At 33.8% G+C, this 21,198-nt stretch overlaps 2 protein-coding genes across 2 annotated transcripts in view; one reads left to right on the top strand and one right to left on the bottom strand.

Annotated features, from left to right (window-relative positions):
• LOC140045377 (serine/threonine-protein kinase 36-like) overlaps positions 1 to 13,735 on the bottom strand; it is an 18,726-nt gene extending 4,991 nt beyond the window's left edge. Inside the window, exons 1-20 of the mRNA XM_072090240.1 lie at positions 13,706 to 13,735; positions 12,901 to 13,029; positions 12,130 to 12,348; positions 11,253 to 11,432; positions 10,419 to 10,577; positions 8,995 to 9,036; positions 8,589 to 8,682; positions 7,935 to 8,089; positions 7,160 to 7,309; positions 6,265 to 6,476; positions 5,913 to 6,012; positions 5,034 to 5,125; positions 4,791 to 4,896; positions 4,504 to 4,654; positions 3,533 to 3,762; positions 2,915 to 3,013; positions 1,722 to 1,816; positions 1,371 to 1,434; positions 713 to 823; positions 24 to 160 (exon numbers count right to left, since the gene is read on the bottom strand). Of these exons, the coding sequence (XP_071946341.1) occupies positions 24 to 160; positions 713 to 823; positions 1,371 to 1,434; positions 1,722 to 1,816; positions 2,915 to 3,013; positions 3,533 to 3,762; positions 4,504 to 4,654; positions 4,791 to 4,896; positions 5,034 to 5,125; positions 5,913 to 6,012; positions 6,265 to 6,476; positions 7,160 to 7,309; positions 7,935 to 8,089; positions 8,589 to 8,682; positions 8,995 to 9,036; positions 10,419 to 10,577; positions 11,253 to 11,432; positions 12,130 to 12,348; positions 12,901 to 12,984 (2,480 nt within the window). The 5' untranslated portion in view covers positions 12,985 to 13,029; positions 13,706 to 13,735. The remainder of the gene's footprint in view (positions 1 to 23; positions 161 to 712; positions 824 to 1,370; positions 1,435 to 1,721; positions 1,817 to 2,914; positions 3,014 to 3,532; positions 3,763 to 4,503; positions 4,655 to 4,790; positions 4,897 to 5,033; positions 5,126 to 5,912; positions 6,013 to 6,264; positions 6,477 to 7,159; positions 7,310 to 7,934; positions 8,090 to 8,588; positions 8,683 to 8,994; positions 9,037 to 10,418; positions 10,578 to 11,252; positions 11,433 to 12,129; positions 12,349 to 12,900; positions 13,030 to 13,705) is intronic.
• A 77-nt stretch (positions 13,736 to 13,812) lies between these two features.
• On the top strand, positions 13,813 to 20,278 carry LOC140045386 (SKA complex subunit 2-like). Its single transcript, XM_072090249.1, has 8 exons — positions 13,813 to 13,966; positions 14,877 to 14,957; positions 15,727 to 15,903; positions 16,829 to 16,927; positions 17,874 to 17,934; positions 18,561 to 18,691; positions 19,202 to 19,315; positions 19,567 to 20,278. Exons 1-8 carry the CDS (start codon positions 13,829 to 13,831, stop codon positions 19,627 to 19,629), a joined length of 864 nt encoding a protein of 287 aa, XP_071946350.1. The 5' UTR covers positions 13,813 to 13,828; the 3' UTR covers positions 19,630 to 20,278.
• Positions 20,279 to 21,198: the final 920 nt, after the last annotated feature.

Below are 21,198 nucleotides of genomic sequence, written 5' to 3'. Positions count from 1 at the left end.
TGACAAAGATGCATTGTTTTTACCTGTACCATAACATTTTCCAAACGCCAGACTCAATTAAGAGCTGACTGGCGGTCTTTTCTTCTACCGAGAGAAACTGACATAGAAGCAGGATTAGACCATCCAGGACGCCATAATCAAACGGACAACGGATACAAATCTGAAGAGGAGAAATACAGTGTGCATTATAGAGATAACATTGTTTCTGATAATAATAATAATAAAATAATAATAATAATAATAATGTTCAATTTATATAGCGCAAAATGCAGGGCACCTCTGAGCTCTAAACAATCAACAGAAAATTTAAAAGCACAAAATTAATTAATGTTGAAAGTGCAAATTAAAAAGGTAGGATTTGAGGAGTTAGTTGAATGTGGCGAGTGATTCAGCTTTCCTGATTAAATTTGGAAGGGCGTTCCAAAGAACAGCAGCTGACCAGGAAAGAAGTGTTGTTCAAAATATTTTGTTAAAGGCTGTGTAGGTATAGGCCTGAATAAAACCTCAGTGTCCACTTTGGCTTGTATGGCCCCTACAGTAGGTCTCAAGGTAGCTTCCAATATACCTAGCAACAGGGCAGTGATTGGCTGCCTACCAAGGTTACCTTGTGATTATATTTTTGAACCAATTGGCTTTACTCTACATATTTTGAAGTATTTTATTCATTTATATATCTTTTTTGAGGAAATAAATATATTATTATTTTTATTACCTGTGAAAGATCTGTAAGTGCAGAGTGCATGGCATGTAATAGATCCTTTGTTGGCAACTCAATGGATACGCCATGGAACAGTAGTTGACTGACAAGAAGAGCTGCAGCAGACTATCAAAAATAACACTACATTAATTTGATGGGGACTTAATTAAGTCTATAAATATTAAATCCTAACATGCTGACACTGTACTGTACTCTATTTTTGAATTATATTCTCTCTCTTGAAATGTTTTCCGTCATTCAAACACTACGCTTTCCACGATTTGTATCCATATTTTTATGTTTTGGGCAGGATGGTTTAAAGTCTACATTTTGTCCTTTTAAATCTTTTTATCTTTTCATTTGTTTTATTAAGTTTTCTTTCAGTCTTTCTGGTGGTCTTTTTACTTTCTTTCCAGTTTCCTTCGTTGTTTGTTTAATTGGAGACCGAGGTTCGAATCCAACTCTCGCCGCATTGCTTGTATCCTTAGGCAAAATACTTTACTTACGGTTGCCTCTCTCCACCCAGGTGTATAAATAGGTACCCGGTTGTCCGGAAGTCTAATTAAGTGCATTATATTGAATATCTTAATTCAACATTTCAATACACACAAAGAAAATAATTTGTCAACAAAAAAAAACAAAAAACACATTTCTATAAATGTAATGTACATACAGTTTGACTGGCAATTTGAGAATCTAACAAGACTGCAGCAATCACAACACTAGACTGAAAAACTCTAGGGAAAAAATAATTTTGAATCATAATTAGCAAAAATGTTGAAAAGCTCACAGGCAGATTGTTATTTATTTAGTAGCTACTGTATTTGGGCTTCACTATAATATTGTACTATACTACTTTAATATAGTACAAAATCTATTCTAACTCTAAATATTGTTAAATCCAAAGGAAAAAAAATACGTACTAAAAAATGACAATGCTGTGGGGAAATATTATTAATAAATTTTACTATTACAGTAGGTTCTAAGATGATCAGTTATAAAAAATTAAAAAATTGGAACTTACATTTGAGGAACGTCTTGCAATTGAATGATAAGCGTTGCTATTGTATGTAAGGTCATCTCATATACAGTGTTCTGTGACATATCAACTATGTCAATCTGTGAAAAATGTGAATGTTGTTTGCTAAAGATCAACTCAGGCAGCATCGTATGACAAGCCCGATAAGAAAATTAAACATGTTTAAAGTTCTCAGGACGACATAAAAACTACACCCGACGCTATCTATTGGGATTCAACTCAGACAGCCTCCATGAGTCAAGATGTTTGTCGGGCCTTTTCGTACGACGCTGTCTGTGTTGGCACATCTTTGCAATTGTATTAGAACAATCATCTGTTTAAAACTTTCTTCACTTAGGTATAAATGTGTACCATGATATGTTGGAAGTAGCTGCCACTATACTAAACTATGGAACGCCGTTTACGCAACATTTTGATGGTATGAATTTTATGACGCGATATAAATGAAATGTTTTGAATTGAATGTTTTGAATAAAATGTTTTGAAATGAATGTTTTGAATGAAATGTTTTGAATGAAATGTTTTGAATGAAATGTTTGAACGAAATGTTTTGAATGAAATGTTTTGAATGAAATGTTTGAATTGAATTGAAAAGTCAAACTATTGGCGGCGTGTCATTCTCGCCCACGATTTTCTTTCTCAACCTCTTAAGCTGGGGTACCTTCTTCTCCTTTCCATATCATTATATATGCCAAGTTGTTTGGAATGGCGTACGTTTCCTGGCAGCCATTAGGATAAATTACGTTCATTTGCATATTTCCAAACCCAGGTCTGTTAGGATTCTATGTAAAGGATCCATATTGATGACAGCGTGGAAAGGAGATGTGGGTACCCAGGCTTAAGAGGTTGAGAAAAACATTGTGAGCGGGAATGACATACACTGCCAATAGTTGACCTTTTAATTTAATTCAAACATTTCATTCAAAACATTTCATTCAAAACATTTAATTCAAAGCATTCAATTCAAAACATTTCATTCATATATCGCGCCATTCAATTCATATTGATGCATTTCATTCACATATCGTGTCATAAAATTCATATCATCGAAATGTTGCGTAAACGGCGTTCCATACTAAACTCCCATTGTACACAAATTAAGGGATAAGTTTGAAAATTACTAGTTTTTGTTTAAAAAAACTTATAAATATATAATAAATATTTGAAAAACAACCTACCTTTCCCTGCAATATCATAATAAGTGCTGACAATGCAACCTGACTACTAGCGATCAACTGAGAAAACTCAGTTGACATTTGACAAGTAAAATACACACTCTGTTAGAAAAATTAGAAATTAAACTAATAAATAAAACACACTACACATGGGTACCTAAATATGTAAAATCAATTAAATAATTCATTAATTAGTTTATTTTCAACATCTATATATACATTTTGTTGCTATTTATCTGGTTAATGGTTGGATAATAATGTAACATTTAACCATAGATAGATGTATTGCCCCCTGAAAAAATAATTCTTACAATTTTTTGTTGTTGAATATGCTATTTTTCATGTCAAATATTATCGAACTTGACCAAAAATAAGATTGAAAATAAAATTGATTTACCTCAAAAACTGTAATTTAAAGCAAAAAATATTCAAATTGGCTGCCAGCCAATGGGATTTTGAAGTGAAAACATTATTTTTCCCCATTTTTTTTTCTTCAGAAATGATTAACCTTATTAACACTACAAAATAACCTATTCAAAGTGATTTAATTAGTCTTCATTTTTCATGTTTTTGGGGGACAATACATCTTTAAGGAATGTAAAATCTTCTAATATGAATTACCTTTAGAGTATTTTCACAATAATCAGGATGAGTCAAGTACTTTAAGAAGTTCTCGGTCAAGTCAGGATGTAAGGTGAGTTGTTCACCCACACAAAGTGCCATCTTGCGTTTACCGGGTACAATAGTTGCTAGGCCTATGTGTAAGAACACTAACTCAGCAATTGCCCCAATGGCCAGCCCACAAAGCTGGTCCCAATGCTCCATTGCATTTTCCTCTGATGGTAGTGCATCTAAAACAAAATATACATCTTATTTACACAAGTTATTTAAACAATCTTGCAGCTTATATGGAGTACCTACAGTAATATAAATAGAGAACTACTTATTTTGCTGTTACTACTACTTAAATTTTATAATATGTACTATTTTCTGTTATTGTACTTGGGCCAGTGGCCTACATACTGTTGAATGAATGAATGAATGAATGCAACTACAGTAGTTTTTTGTTTTGTTTTTGTATTTCTTACACTTAGAAGAACTTATTTAAAGTGCATGTATTGTTTTTTCTTGTTTATCTCAGCAATCATCATTATTTATTGTTTGTTTTATCTGAAGGTTCAGACTCCACGCACAATCAAATGTCAATTGTTGTTGAATATGTCATTTTAATGTCACATAATAGTTAATCATTTTGACCAAATTTGATTGAAAAAAAAATGATTTACCTCAAAAAACTGTAATTTAAAGCAAAAAATAGTCAAATTCACTGCCAGCCAATGTGTTTTTGGTTGAATTTAACCATTTATTTTGTCATTTTATAAGTGAAAACATTTTTTTCCCCCGTTTTTTTTAACCTATTCAAAGTATGATAATAATCTTAATTTTTCATGTTTTTGGAGGACAATACATCTTTACTATTTATCAATACAAATGTAAACTAAACTGAAACATATAGCTATATTTTTATAGTATCAAAGTTACTGCTGAGATGAAGTAAAAGTCTAAACAAAAATTGCCCAATGGTTTATTACCTTGTAAATTTGTTATAGTTGATTTTTCCTCAACTAGCGTTTTGAGGAGTGCAGGAACTATGTCTTTATGTACTGATCCTAAGCTGTTATAAAAACCTGTACAAAATTCTTCAGAACTCCTGTCCATTGTTTCGCATTGGTACAGGAAACACTAAAGAACAAAAAGGTAAATTTAATAATAATTCTTGAAAAGACCATTTATGGTCAAATTTAAATACTTATTTAAATACGTATTTATACTAGTAATACTTTCAGATGGACACCAAAATAAATCAAGACACACTTACATATATCGCTGATGCCCTTAATGTTAAACGATCATCTTCTTTCATGTGCAGTAACCATGGTAACTGACTAGCAAAACTCAGAGAGGATTCCATAACTTGTTTAGTACTGTTATACAATAAATATATCAAAGTTAATTAGTAATTGATTAACGTTTGTTGATATGAAACTCCAAAATCATTACGGTTTTGATAATTCACTGGTATTAATTAAATGAGGAAAAAAAACTTGATAGTAAAACTTACCTATCCATGTCAAGGAGTGAACCAACATCAGAGACTGTGTACGCCGTTACCAAGCCAACCAGGTCAATTAGAATCTGAACACACCATGGTTGCTTTGAAAAAAATAAACTCGCAATTCATTTCTTATTAATTAATTTTTAAAGCCTTGTCTACATTATCAAACTTTATGTGACAAAAAAATGTGATGTGCCCAAATATGGACATGATAATGTTATATCACTACCATATTTGGGCAAACTACTACCATATATGGGCACATCACATTTTTTTGGTCAAAACTAAATTGATAGTGTATACAGAGCTTAACATTGCATCATTATTCTTATGTTGTAATCTAAAGGTGACCTTACATCGAAATGGAACTCAACTCAACTGTGTCGACATCAGAGCAACTGAACTCAACTGTGTCGACATCAGAGCAACTGAACTCAACTGTGTCGACATCAGAGCAACTGAACTCAACTGTGTCGACATCAGAGCAACTGAACTCAACTGACAGGTATACAAAACATATCAACATTAGCTTAATTGCTTTCAGTTGCCCATGTTCTACTTTTCCGGAACTAAACCTTTGAATTAATTCACACGTGCGTTATGGGTAACAGCAACCAGTAGAAACCAGTTCAATTTTACCGTAAAAGCAATTGTGCATACTGGTTCCCATACAACTATGAATCGTGTCGTGCACGCCGTAATAAACCACGACTAGATACAATCAGTTACAGTGTCGACATAAGCACACCGGTTTCTTTCAGTTCCATTTAATCGACATAAGCGATCTCGTGCAACTGTTCCTCTTTCGGTTGTTGATTTGAGTCACGTTCCGAGTCGACATAAGGGCCCCTATTTAGTAATTTTATTTTATTTATTTCGGCTTACTTGTTGTACATCTTTTCTGTTTTTCAGTTTGCTTAGCAACTCCAATGGTATTTGGGGGATTTTTATTTTGGTCACAAAATTTTGAAGTAAATTCAAAGATCTGTAAAAAAAGGATAAATATATTTTAACAAACAATCTTTAAGCTCTGTCTACACTATGCAACTAGTGTGATGTGTATGGTAGTGATATACCCAAAAATGGTAGTGATATGACATCATCATGTCCATATATGGGCACATCACATTTTTTGTCACATAAATTTTGATAGTGTAGACAGAGATTTAATAAACAATAACCATGAAAAATAAATAATTCCTTCATGATTAAACTATGAAACAAAACAAAAACTTACCCATGAAATAACAGTATGTTGTTAACTACTTTCACAACCAAGCGTAAACGTGAAGCGCCCTCAAGCATCCCATCTAAGACCTGTGTTGATGTTGATTCCAAACGTGCTAGGATCTTCTTAATAAATTCTTCATCTTTTAATAGGCCTTCAATTGTGTTAGGATCAGCAGTGGTGTCACATAAAATATCCCATTCCTCTTCACTATCCATGTCCTATGAAATAACAAAATACTACAGTACAACAAAAATATTTTCTTTCTTACCGCTTTTGAAAAATAACATTTTACAAATGCTGCTCTGGTGAAAAAAAATTAAGGAATTTCGAAAATGAAGTGTTCTAGACCTCAATGGGCTTCTTGACACATGAGAAAGAGACTAGAAAATAAGGAATTTCGAAAATGAAGTGTTCTAGACCTCAATGGGCTTCTTGACACATGAGAAGGAGACTAGAAAATAAATTATCAAAGCATTTGCTTAGGTTGTGTATTTGACTGATTGTTTATTGATCATTATTTCAGAATAACAAAATTCCATATAAAAAACCAAGAATACAAATAAACGAAAAATCACACTCAAATATGATTTTCTCCCATTTAGTGAAGAGATTTGAAAGCCATAACAGATAGTTCGTAGTGCACCTAACAAGATCATTTTCACTATTTAAATATCTTATTCTAAAACCATTGACGCGGCACTTATGGTTTGTAAAAAGAGGGTATTCTCCTCCTATTTATATTACTTGATTTTGATGTACCCTAAATTTTAAACATATATTTTAGTGTACTCCGTAGCACGTTATTTAGTACACTGAACCGACTTAAAGTTCAATGAATTTACTGTGACCTCCAAGTTAACTGTTCATTTGAAGAGTTGAAAATAAATGAAACGAACCTTACCTCATCTTGAAACTTAACTTGCTCAATGCTCTTTCTAGTATCCTTTTGTTTCTTATTTACTGTTTTATGACTTGGTTTTGAGTCACAATCGGTTTTACCACTTTTACTCTTCTTGCCTTTGCTCCAAGCCTCTTGCTGTTTTACTGGTGTCTACAAATAAATAATGGACAGAGTTGGTATGGTTGTTCATTATACAAATTTTGGCTAATGACCAATTCATTCAGTGGAAACTTACTTCCATTTATTGTCATTTGCATATAAAATATATATGGAAATTATGTACATAATATTACACTGGATTGGGTAATTTTTGTTTGTACAGTAAAATTAATTTTCTTCTGATGCTTGCCACGTAAGCTCTCACCAGAATGAAGTGATCCTGATGGTTGGGCATTGTTTGTTTATTCTGGAGAGATAACTAGACCACTACCAGTAAATTCTCATTAAAAAGCAGACTTTGTAAATGCATTATGAAAACTATACATTTTGGACAACCTAAAGGCCAATTTACACAGACAAGCGGTAACGGTAAGCGGAAAACCGTGTAGCTTGTTCCACATACTGTAGAATATGTATTTAGCCTGAGCCTGTTTTGTGTAAATGGTCATAAGAAATGATATAGATTCTAAATTTGTTATTACAGTTTATCGCTCGTCTGTGTAAATTGGCTGTTAGGGTGTCCAGTTTGGGCAATCCACATGGGTCTGTTTTTGGAAAATACTGCATTCAAATTTTGGTTTTCACAGCAATATCACCAAAATATGAATTACGTTACCTGTTCGTCTTTGGGTTGTCTTCCTTTCAGTTTGTTCATGATTGTAGTACCAGCTGGTACGTTGATTGTCTTGTCTCTCACAGCCTTTGCTTTTGCAGCTTGTACTTCCGGCGGGGGTTCCTCCGTGAAAGGAACGTCAACTGTTGGCGCATCAGCTTTAAAAAAAAACCAGTAAAATCATAATCAAATAATTGAAATAACTGAGATAAATGCATGGATATCTAAATTAATTTTAAAATGACTAATGACGTCTAGTAATTATTTTACCAGATTTATATATATTTATAATTATTCATGCTCAGGCACACACTTAGTGGCAGTGAAGGTATTGTACTGGTACTAGAATTTTGTATTGTATACCTGGTTGAATTTTGTTTGTTAAGCTGTCTACATTATCAAACCAGTTTGACAAAAAAAAGTGTGATGTCTATGTAAAAGGGTACAAAATAATTCATTCTCAGTGCAAAATGTTCTGCCATCATTGATTGTTACTTGATCTATATCTTTAAGCTTACAGTTTCGAATTCTCTTTTTTCTTTTTCTGTTTGTATATTTGTTGATATGGATGAATTTTTCGAAATAAAAGAAATTGATTGATAGCTAAAATAAATGTGAACTGAATCGTAATATTCAAAGTTTCTTAAGTTATAGTACCTGTAACTCCTTCAGCAACAAAAGGGTGATGTAGAAGATTCGGCCAGGACAACCTCTTGCTTGGCTTCTTGGTCAATAACCCTTGTAAAAAATCCTATAAATAATGTAACAATGCAATAAATATTAAATCTTTTTAATTACTTAATTAGTTGATTAATTTAATTCTTATTACTGTATATAATAATCATATAAATCAAAAGTTGAGAAGAATCAATATTTTGTAAACTTTAGAAAGATATCAATCTAAAATTCCTTCCACTGACCAAATGCCACAATTCCATCAATCAGCCTGATGATACGACCTAAAAAGGTTGTGAAATTTCGCTGTTTACTAAAACAATTAAGTCCAGTAGATTAGATTGATATCTTTCTAAAATTATGAGAATATTCATATTTGTAAACTTACCTTAAATTCTAAACTCATATTTTTTGGCCATTTTACAGGATCCTGAAAAAAACATCAGACATATTTTTAAATAATACCTTATGAAATATAATAATACAAATTATTTTAAATTTTAAAAATACTGTGTTATTAAATTTTAGTGTGGTATAGTGGATGTTAAAACATGCAGCGCCCTCTATCGTTGTGACGTCACACCGTGATACTCTATAGTGGATGTTAGAGATTAGAGAGATTAAATTGATAGAACCTCATGTGTCAGAGTTAATACACAATTAATTGTAAGGGCGTGTGGCGCAGTGTGTTGGACGTTCTGTCAGAGTTAATACACAATTAATTGTAAGGGCGTGTGGCGCAGTGTGTTGGACGTTCTGTCAGAGTTAATACACAATTATCTGTTAAGTTAATACACAATTAATTGTGAGGGCGTGTGGCGCAGTGTGTTGGACGTTCTGTCAGAGTTAATACACAATTATCTGTTAAGTTAATACACAATTAATTGTAAGGGCGTGCGGCGCAGTGTGTTGGACGTTCTGTCAGAGTTAATACACAATTATCTGTTAAGTTAATACACAATTAATTGTAAGGGCGTGCGGCGCAGTGTGTTGGACGTTCTGTCAGAGTTAATACACAATTATCTGTCAGAGTTAATACACAATTAATTGTGAGGGCGTGTGGCGCAGTGTGTTGGACGTTCTGTCAGAGTTAATACACAATTATCTGTCAAAGTAAATACACAATTAATTGTGAGGGCGTGTGGCGCAGTGTGTTGGACGTTCTGTCAGAGTTAATACACAATTATCTGTCAAAGTAAATACACAATTAATTGTGAGGGCGTGTGGCGCAGTGTGTTGGACGTTCTGTCAGAGTTAATACACAATTATCTGTCAGAGTTAATACACAATTAATTGTGAGGGCGTGTGGCGCAGTGTGTTGGACGTTCTGTCAGAGTTAATACACAATTATCTGTCAAAGTAAATACACAATTAATTGTGAGGGCGTGTGGCGCAGTGTGTTGACGTTCTGTCAGGGTTAATACACAATTATCTGTCAGAGTTAATACACAATTAATTGTGAGGGCGTGTGGCGCAGTGTGTTGGACGTTCGACTACTGATCGTGAGACCGAGGTTCGATTCCAACTCTCGCCGCATTGATTGTATCCTTAGACAAGATACTTTACTTACGTTTGCCCCTCTCTACCCAGGTGTATAAATTGGAACCCAGTTAGATCAAGACACAACTTTGCACTAATTACTAGCTGCATTATGGGAGTATGTTTCCATACGTGTTTGATTAAAACAAAATGACTGGGGTAATGATGTTCAGTGCTTAGAGGTTTCACAACATTAGGCGCTATATAAATCCAGGATATTATTATTATTATAGTACATAACTCTATGATGATCAGACTGCAATGAACCTTTACCTTGATAATAAGGCTGACAAGTTGAAAAATACTGTTTGTATAAAATGGTGGCGTCCCAACGAACAACTCGTACAATATGCAGCCTAACGACCAAAGGTCAGCGGTGTGGTCGTACGGCTTCTCTTCAACCAATTCAGGAGCCATGTATAATGGAGTCCCCTTAAAAAAATTATAAAATTGTCTCCTTAGTACTTAATTTTAGTCATACCATAGTTATGTTAACAAAGTAGATCATAAAATGGGGGAAAACCCAAAGCACCCTATTCCAATGAGCACCTAACAAGTTCTTCTTTTCGAGGGGTATAGGGAATTTTGTTGCGTTGCTCTATTTGAATATTTTCTTACATTTTATTGAAAAAAAAAATCACCCTTTTATTTCAACCTGGCAAAAAGAAATATAATATACTATGCAGTGTTGGAAGTTTTATACCTATAATACATAAAAAGTTTCTATATAGTTAAACAAAAAGTTACAGATTTTGTATTAAAGATGTATTGTCCCCAAAAAACATGAAAAATGTAGATTAGTTAAATCAGACTTTGAATATAGGTTATTTTGTAGTTTTAATTAAATTAAACACAAAAACAAACAAAAATAATGTTTTCACTTATAAAATGACAAAATAAATGGTTAAATTCAACCAAAAAACCATTGGCTGGCAGCCAATTTTACCATTTTTGCTTTAAATTACAGTTTTTTAAGGTGAATATATTTTTTCGATCCAATTTTTGTTCAAACTATTATGGCATATTCAACAACAATTGTTGTCAAGAATTAATTTTTCAAGAGGACAATACATCTTTAAATACTGGCAAATGATACTTTGTTATTACCTTAATTGATGTTAGTACAAGAGTGTTGATACTCATAGCTCTGGCAAACCCAAAGTCACATAGTTTAACAGAGCCATCTTTGCCAAGTAGTATATTTTGGGGTTTCATGTCTCGATGCAAGATACGATGTGAATGCAGATAGTACAAAGCAGATACCAACTGGCATGCTATACTGCGAACCTGAAATTAAATATAATACTTTAAGAGTTACCAATACTTACTATAATGTAACACAATCTAATAGTAGAATAAGGGGGAAAATACTCAACATTGAATTATTACTTTAAAACAACCAAAGAAACTTTTGGACATTGTAGTGTAGGGGTATGTACAGTAATCATAAAGCTCTGTCTACACTATCAAACTTTATGTGACAAAGAAATTTGATGTGCCAATATATGGACACGATGATGTCATATTACTACCATATTTCGGCATATCACTACCATATTTGGACACATCACACTTTTTTTTCGAACTATTTGATAGTGTAGACAGAGCTTAAAGATATATTGTCCCCCTAAAAAAATATTTTTTTAAATTTTTTTGTTGAATATGTTATTTTAATGTCACATAATAGTTATTCACTCTCACAAAAAATTGGGTCTGAAAAAAATGTATTTACCTGAGAAAAATGTAATTTAAAGCAAAAAATTGTCAAATTGTCTGGAAGACAATGAATTTTTGGGTAATTTAACTGTTTATTTTGTCTTTTTATAGGTGAAATAATTTTTTCCCCCCGTTTTTTTTCTTATGGAAGTGAACAACTTCATTAAAACTGCAAAATGGCCTATTAAAAGTCCGATTTTTAAAATCTTTATTTTTCATGATTTTGGGAGACAATACATCTTTAAAAGAGTTCTGAAGCTCACAGTACCTGTTCTTCTTGAAGACAACCATCATCTTCTAGAATCTGAAAGAGTTCTCCGACAGCATAATCAGTCACTGCCACAACATCACTGGCAGTTTCAAAGCTATCAAGCATTTCAATGATATTTTCATGGTGCAGGTCTTGCATGATATCAATTTCACGACGGAGGTTCTGCAAGTCTTTCTCTGACCGACCAGTTTTTGGAATGAACTTTAAAGCTACAATCTAAATAAAAAAAAAACAAACAAAAACACTTGAATGTTTGCGAGTTGAATGGAGATAATATTTCATAGAGTAGAATACAGTAGTTTTTGAAGGCATACACTACAGGTCGAAAACAGTCTCGATACATAATTAACCAATCAAATTGCAAGGATACAGGTCACATGTTGTATATTTTATAAAATTTTATATTTTCTTAAAGATTAACAATATTTTATTTTCAGTTGAAAGTATATTCATTAATTTCCTTTCCTATCTGAATATGCTACCCTCCAAACTGAGAAATGAGGTGTCAATAAATAAGTTTAAGTCTGCTGTAAAAAAATATTAGACGCTAAAAGAGTTTTGTAGTGTATTTATTGTATTTTTATTTTATTATATATTATATTTTTTTTATAGTCCTTTGTTTTTTTAAAAATATATATGTTTTATATGAGGGCCCCTTGATTGTCAGCATAATATGCTGTTTAGGGTCACCATCTTTAAATAAGGTTTAATAAAAAATATATAAAATAAACCCTAACCCTTATTTTGCAAACATGTTGTTTTACACACCTGTCCAGTGTACTTTTTTCGACCTTTGTACACCTTTCCAAAAGAACCTTCACCAATCATGTCTAGGACATGATAGTTGTCCATTTTTCTGCTTCAATAATATTAATAGTAAACCTCTTTTTAGAATTTCTGTAAAAAAAACATCCTTTGGACGTTGATTAAATGAATTAATATTTAATAAATTAAACATTAAACTTGCATAAGTAACATCGTATGAATGTAGCCTATCCAAATGATGTCAAATTAGACGAATTTCAAAAAGTTGACTTGTAGTATTACTTTAAAAAAAAATGAAATACCGTCACTAAACCGGCCCCAGTCAACTTTAATACGCAACACACAACAACTCAGCCCCAGCTAGGCCTCTCTATCTAGTCCAGTAGATAGGCTAGAAAGAGGCAGACTCTACTACTGTCTGTAGTAGGGTCTCTATATAGTAAAGGTATATAGACTTAGCTAGCTACTACTTAGGCCTGATAACTACTACTACACAAGTACATCGCCTACCTATACATCTAGGCCCTATTAGTATATAATGCTAGGAAGGCTAGGCTAGCTCTCCAGGCTAGCTAGGATAGTAGAGACTAGAGTATACTAATTACTATATACTAGCCTAGTAGGCCTACTAGTACTAGCCTGGCTAGGTCCTATTTATAGGCTAGCTATTAATGTTACATATTGTAGACTACATAGGCCTAGCGGATCGACCCGGCCTAGCTTAGCACCACTACTACTAGTCTACTTTTTCATTTTTACTAAAACATTCTAATGTAAATGTTATTATAAATTAACACAAAACACAAACCGCCAAATTCAAGTATTGATCAGAAAAAATGTTGTTATTTTGTTGTTGTCATCAACAGCGCCCTCATTCTAACGCTGACCATTGGTTACGCTCCATTGATTCAAGAGAGAAAACTTCGAAAAAATGGCGGCGAGCGAAGAATTAGGTAGTGGCGACGACAGAAATGTCGTTGTCAGTTTAAACAAATGCGCAGTTGAAAATAGTGGCATTCAACCTTTAGAGCATGCGATGGAAAGTGCCGTAAATAAAGTAGAGGCTCTGGTACGTAATATATTGATATTCTCACAATATCTCTCTCAAGTAGTAGGCTAGCTAGGCCCGGGATATGACCGGTTGGGCCGCCGACAAGTTGAGCCGCCGGTGATTTCTATGAAACGCCCAGTGCATGCGTCTTTTACGACATTTCGCGTAGTGATTAGGATGGTGTCCTAGTACATAAGTTCATTTGGTCTTGGTTTATTGTGTCATGAAAATAAATTATATATAATTACATAGGCCTATCACAATTAACACAGCAAAGGAAAGTAGTAATATTTAATAATTTAATTGTTTTTAATCTTTCGAGGAAAAAATTCAGTGCACTCATAATTTTTCTCGCGTGTAGGCCTACAACGTACTAATTAATAGAGTATTAACATTTTTCGAATGAGGTTAAATAAATATTATTTTTTATTTACTAATCTTTTAATATCATATTTTATTGAATTGAATCTTTAATTATAATATGGTTATCCCTAACATAAATTGAAAGAGCACCGGCGAAAGTTAGCATTTGGCGTTCCATAGAAAATAACGTTTTTCTGGCGGCGGCTCAACTTGTCGGCGGCTCAACTTGGCCTAATCCCTAGGCCCTACTACTATCCTAGCCAAAATTAAATATAGCTCCCTTACGAAGTTATGCCTCTCTCGAGTCGAATGAGGTGACATACTACTAGCCTAGTACTAGGCCTAACTACATCAGTCAGGCCCTATCATATACTAGGCCTATCTAAAATTAAGGCTGACAGCACACTTTTTGACCAGTTTTGCATGACAAATTAAATCAAGTTACAATGAAAATGTTTTTTTGGAAAGATGATTGTTGTGTTTTTGTTTGTTACTTTGTGTTGTGTAGGTAGTGTAAAATTTATTTATTAAAGGCCTCCGTATAATTTATTACATTTTTTTTCAGTTTCAGAAAGCAGAATCTGATCTAGATTATATGTCACGAAAACTTGAGTCAGAGTTCGCTGATGACAATTTTGCTGAAAAGGTCTGAATATTATTCTACTGCTGCAATGACTGATGATAAACATATTGCTAGCTGCGGTTCATTGCTGTTTATTTAATTCATAGTTTTAAAAGTCAATTCACCACATAAATGACAAATAGATTCTCAATTAAACTAATTTTACATATTTTATATTTGTGATTCCATTTTCTAAATTCAGTTTTGCTTATTATAAGCTGTTACATACAATTTCTTTTGTGTTTCAGATTTAAAAAAAATGTTATGTACTCTTTTTTATTGATTTTGCTTTTTAGTCAATCCACATTATTTGTTTTTAACAATTTAAAAAAAGCATTGTTTTTTTCTCTCTAGCTGTTTTAAGCCCCTGGATGTTAAAAAACCCCTGGATATCCAAATAATGTACCCTGGATATCCAACTACCCTGGATATTAAAAGTAAGACCCTGGATATTTAAAGACCCTGGATATTCAAATGATATACCCTGGATATCCAAATAATATACCCTGGACATCAAAATATACTGGATATCCAACTAGCCTGGAGGATATCCAACTAGCCTGGAGGATATCCAACTACCCTGGATATCCAAATAATGTACCCTGATATCCAAATAATGTACCCTGGATACCAAATATCCTGGATATCAAACTACCATGGATATGAAAAAATAAGACCTTGGATATTCAAAGACCCTGGATATTCAAATACACTGGATATTCAAAGTAACATACAGGTAATCACTAGCACACTACAATTTCGGTTGTGTAATTAAAGTAAATATTTTTTTCAGATAAACCCTCCTGATTTACTTGCAAGATTACATGAAGTAAAGAAGGATTATGCTGCAATCATCAAAGAAACTGAAGAGTTAAAGAAAGCACAGCTTGAGGCTGCTCAATTCTTTCAAACACAGCTACTGACAGTGTGTCAAAGCATGAAGAAATTGGAAGTTGCTAGTGGGCATGAGGTAAATACATGCTTACCCGTTGTTAAGTTGTCCATATCAGCTGAAGATACTGAGTTCAAAATGTCACCTGATGAAAGGTTGATTTGACAATAGCATGCGTTAAAACATCATCATCTAAACAGACGGATTGCAGATGATAATGATGCATCATTAATATCATCGATGACGCATCAACAATATCATCAATGATGTTTTTTTTCCTTCACATCATTATCTCCATTTTCCTCTACGTTTATGATTATGATCATTCTCCTCTACATTGCCATTCCCACGTTTTGCCTACTCCATATAATCACCATTATCATTACTGTTGATTTGTTGATCTGTACCACAGGCGATCAGGCCCAAGCGGATCAGGACCAGTTTTTAAATCTACCTGGATCTTGAGACTTAAAGCATTTAATGCTTCTGTGCCCCTTTTGACCAGAACATATTCTTCTTTGATTCTAGATCATTTACAGATAATTTTGCTGATTGGAAGAGATTCGGTTCAGTTTATTTACTTATTATTTAGGAGATTGATTATTTAGTTGTTAAAGTTTTGTTTTTGTTATTTATGGCCACGATTGTTTGGGTCCGAAGTATTTTAATGATTATTTTGATACTACGCAATTTTTCAATTTTGTTATTTCTGTTTTATTTACTTTTATATGTTTGATTGTGCAGTATGGAGAGCCAATTCGATAGTGCTTAGCAATGGCAATCTCCAGGGTGCTGTAATTGAAATACGTAAGACTTCAATACTGGACTTTCTGAAAACCAGAAACTCGACCCCCAAAACAAGACTTTTCTTGATGTCCAAAAGGTCTCTATTTTACTATTAAAAACACATTTAGAATTTCAGGAAAGCAGACATTGGGCCAGACCAATGGGTGTCTGGTATTGGGAGAGTGTAAATGTACTTCCTTAAGTTGTTTTATTATAGCTTCCAGAATTGTCGGAAGATGAACAGCATACATTACACGCTCTAGGTTTACCGATGAATGGTGATGGATTGATTGCAGATGAATCGGAGCAAAACCAGGTAAATTGACATTAGACGTACGTCATGATGTCATTTGTCAGTAGTATAGGAAGTAAACAGTAACACATGCCGTGACCTTGAATTGATTATAAAAAGGTCAATTTTACCTAAACCATGGACTATAGGTCCATGCCTAATGGGTCTTTCACACCTGTTCCGGCACAGTTCCGGTCCGGCGCAGGAAAATCCAATTGAACGTCAATGTATTGTTTTCACGCGGCTATGCGCATATCGATTGCGTCGTGAAAACGAAACATTAATGTTCAATTCGCCGGTCCGGAACTATGCCAGAACAGGTGTGAAAGACCCTTAAACCATGGTAATTTTCCAATTAGTATAATACCTTTTTTATCTCTACTGTATCTAACTCTTCTTTCCAAAGATAGTTCTGTATTTTTTTTATTTCTATGTACTGCATTCAATATGATTTTTTGCAGGTTTAAATGTTCCTGCAAAAAATATGTTACCACAGTACAACCAAATTTCGTGTTCATGGCAATAAAGATTTATGTTATCATAACAATATGCAACTACTGTAACTTAAATTAAATAATTTCACACCCTAATACCCTTTTCACATCTGCATAAATTGTTACAACTTGTAACCAGGTTTGATCTCCCGACTTATTACATGTTTTCACACACGCATACGCAAACCTTGTGAAATCTCGGGAGGAAAGTGTTTTTCTTCCGAGATTCACAAGGGACCACTGTGAAATCTCGGGAGATTTTCCACAAAATTGTCTTCACACTATGCAAACCTGGTTACAACTTGTTACAAGTTGTTACATTTTGCAGATGTGAAAAGGGTATTCGTCACAAACAAGCAAGATGGAACTCTTTATTGTCTATATAATTTATTGTTCTAATTGTTAATACAGCCATTTTAAAGTATTTTACAATTTCCATTGTTAATATAATAATTAATCATTGTTATCTTTAAAAGGAAGTTGAACGAGTTGAAAAGAATGATGAAATCGAAGAAAGCACAATTACAATTTCTACAGGTTAGCTTTACTCTGTCTGTCATCCCTTTGTGAGTAATACTAATTGCTGTCTCATCTATAATATTTTTACCTTGTGTGAATAGCGCCCTCAATATTATATTTCTTCTAAATTACGAAATATTTATGTCGTTTCATAAACTGAACTGATTTTTTATATATATATACTATACTATATGATCTTTACAATTATTTTTTCTTTCCATTCAATTAATTTTTTTTTATATAATTAAATTAGGTTAATAAATTAAGTTAATAAAAAAGCTACCAGCATACTTCAAATATTCAATAAATCTAAACAAAGTCACTATAGTATAAGTGATTATTAACAAACTCAGAGCCTCCTTGAATAAATATACTTTTGTACTGTATATAAATTTATATTTTTTCAATAAGTTCGTAAGGCTCTGTCTACACTATCAAACTTTATGTGACAAAAAAAATGATGATGTCATATCACTACCATATTAAAGCATATCACTACCATTTTTGGGCACATCACACTTTTTTTGACAAACTAGTTAGATAGTGTAGACAAAGCGTAACACAGATTTGATTCGCAATAAAAGAATAAGAATGTTTTAAAATAAATTTAAATGAAATTTTAAAATAATTTAATTCAATTTTAGACAGTTTTCCCAAGCAAACGCCTGCTGAGCTGCGGAAAGAATCACAAGAATGCGTTCCACTTTCTCAAGAAGAATTTGATTCAGTATCAACACTAATAAGAGGAAGGGCGAAACTAGAGGATGTAAACAGGGTCAGTTATTAACCTTTGACCTCCTATAGCACTCCCTCCTTGAGTGGCAACCTATAGTCGTACAATTGGCGTAGGGCACTCCCTCCCCGAGTGGTTAAGGCAGGGGTACTGCAACCTAGCCATACAATTGATGGGTTTACACTCATCCGTAGTTCTGGGGGTGGAACAAGTATTTTTGGATGATGATGTTACAGCAGTTATGTGGGCCTGAAGCTGCTGTTTCTATCAGGATTCACATGCACCCAATCCCAGTATTGAATTATCACACCAAGAAGATCACAAACTAAAGACCCTCAATCAACAGCTCAAGCCCTTTCCCAAATTAGTGAATCAATTTAAAACTTCAAACTTTATGTGATGTCCCATATATGGATATGATGATATCATGTCACTACCATATTTGGGTATATCACTTTTTTTGTCAAACTATTTTGATAGTGTAGACAGAGCTTTAAAACCTGTTTTGTATTATGGAAAACATAAATGATGATTTATAAATCTTTGTAATAGGTGTATGGTGTGTTGCATGAACATTTCAAAGACAACAGTTTAGCATTATCAGTGCCAGATATGAGCAAGATGGGCATGCGGGTGACTGGTACAACCGGGACTGCTAAACTTAAGGTTCGTGACACCAATCACAATCGAGCATAATCACTTAACTCAATAAATATTTCCCTTAAAACTTCTGTTCACTTATATTCACTTATATAGATTTTTGATTTGAAGGGAGTTTTCCTTAGTGAATGGTGAATGCTGCCACATATCCCCTTATTTGTACTTATTTGAATTGAATTATAAAGTGTTTTCACTTTACCATTAACATTTGTCTGACAGAAAACATTGTTTAATACATTTTTGTGTTGTTTTTACAGGTACTTCGATCATTAAAGCTTTTAAACATTGCAAAAGATGGTTCAGTAACAATTAAAAAATAATGATGAATAGAATTATTAATTTGGAATTCTTGTATGGTATAACAATGAAGAGATGAGAACCTGAAGAAACCATGTACGACATATATCATGTCTAGAACGGAGAAACGTGTTCTCGTATTCAAACAAAAATATCATCTGTGAAAGTTTGGCTATAAATGTAAAATTAAATGAATATTCAAATACTGACCTTTCCACCGTGTTCTACCAGCAATGCCAAGGGGGATTCCTATTGTTTCGCCAACTTAAGCTCTGTCTACACTATCAAACTTTATGTGACAAACAAATGTGATGCTGATGGACATATCACATTATATCACTATCATATTTAGGCATATCACCACCATAATTGAGTACATACTTTGCCCAACTATTCTTCAAGAGACCACTCCTCCTCTCCATGTCCTTTTCATAGTCATATTTTATAGCTGACAGATGCCTGAATGAAATTACTATGCAAAAGAGGTTGTTTAACTTTGTTGGTATATCATGAAAACTGCTATAATTTTAATTTCAAGTACAACATTGATACCATATATCCTTTTTAGTGTATTGATTATATGCATAAAATGTGTATATATTGTATACTTATATATTATACTTATGCTACTTACTACATTGACTGTAACAAATTAAATAAAATAGAGATTATTCAAAATTTATTATTTATGTAAAGACATTTATTAATGGACTCACTCAACCCTAACCATGTCAGTCAGCCGTAACCATGTCTGTCATCCCTAACCATGTCAGCCCTAACCATGGCGGTCAGTCGTAACCATGTCGGTCATCCCTAACCATGTCAGTCAGCCCTAACCATGTCGGTCAGCCCTTACCACGTCGGTCAGCCCTAACCATGTCGGTCAGCCCTAACCATTTCGGTCATCCCTAACCATGTCGGTCATCCCTAACCATGTCGGTCATCCCTAACCATGGCTGTCAGCCATAACCATTTCGGTCATCCCTAACCATGTCGGTCATCCCTAACCATGGCTGTCAGCCATAACCATTTCGGTCATCCCTAACCATGTCGGTCATCGCTAACCATGTCGGTCATCCCTAACCATGTCAGTCAGCCCTAACCATTTCGGTCATCCCTAACCATGTCGGTCATCCCTAACCATGTCGGTCAGCCCTAACCATGTCAGTCAGCCCTAACCATTTCGGTCAGCCCTAACCATGTCAGTCATCCCTAACCATGTCAGCCCTTACCACGTCGGTCAGCCCTAACCATGTCAGTTAGCCCTAACCATTTCGGTCATCCCTAACCATGTCGGTCATCCCTAACCATGGCTTTCAGCCATAACCATTTCGGTCAGCCCTTACCACGTCGGTCAGCCCTAACTATGTCAGTCAGCCCTAACCATGTCGGTCAGCCCTAACCATTTCGGTCATCCCTAACCATGGCTGTCAGCCGTAACCATGTCGGTCATCACTGCTTTTTGACAATATTGCTTACGTATTTAAAAGGTGAAAGAATTACATTTGGACTGCTGAACTGTACATGAACTTTAAGATAAAAATCCAAAATCATACAAAGATAAAAAAAGTAAACAAAGTGATCTGTCACAT

This window comes from Antedon mediterranea, chromosome 3, assembly GCF_964355755.1.
Source record: "Antedon mediterranea chromosome 3, ecAntMedi1.1, whole genome shotgun sequence".
Taxonomy (NCBI): domain Eukaryota; kingdom Metazoa; phylum Echinodermata; class Crinoidea; order Comatulida; family Antedonidae; genus Antedon; species Antedon mediterranea.
Note: the sequence above shows the minus strand (reverse complement) of the source record. Positions and strands in the feature narration are given on the sequence as shown.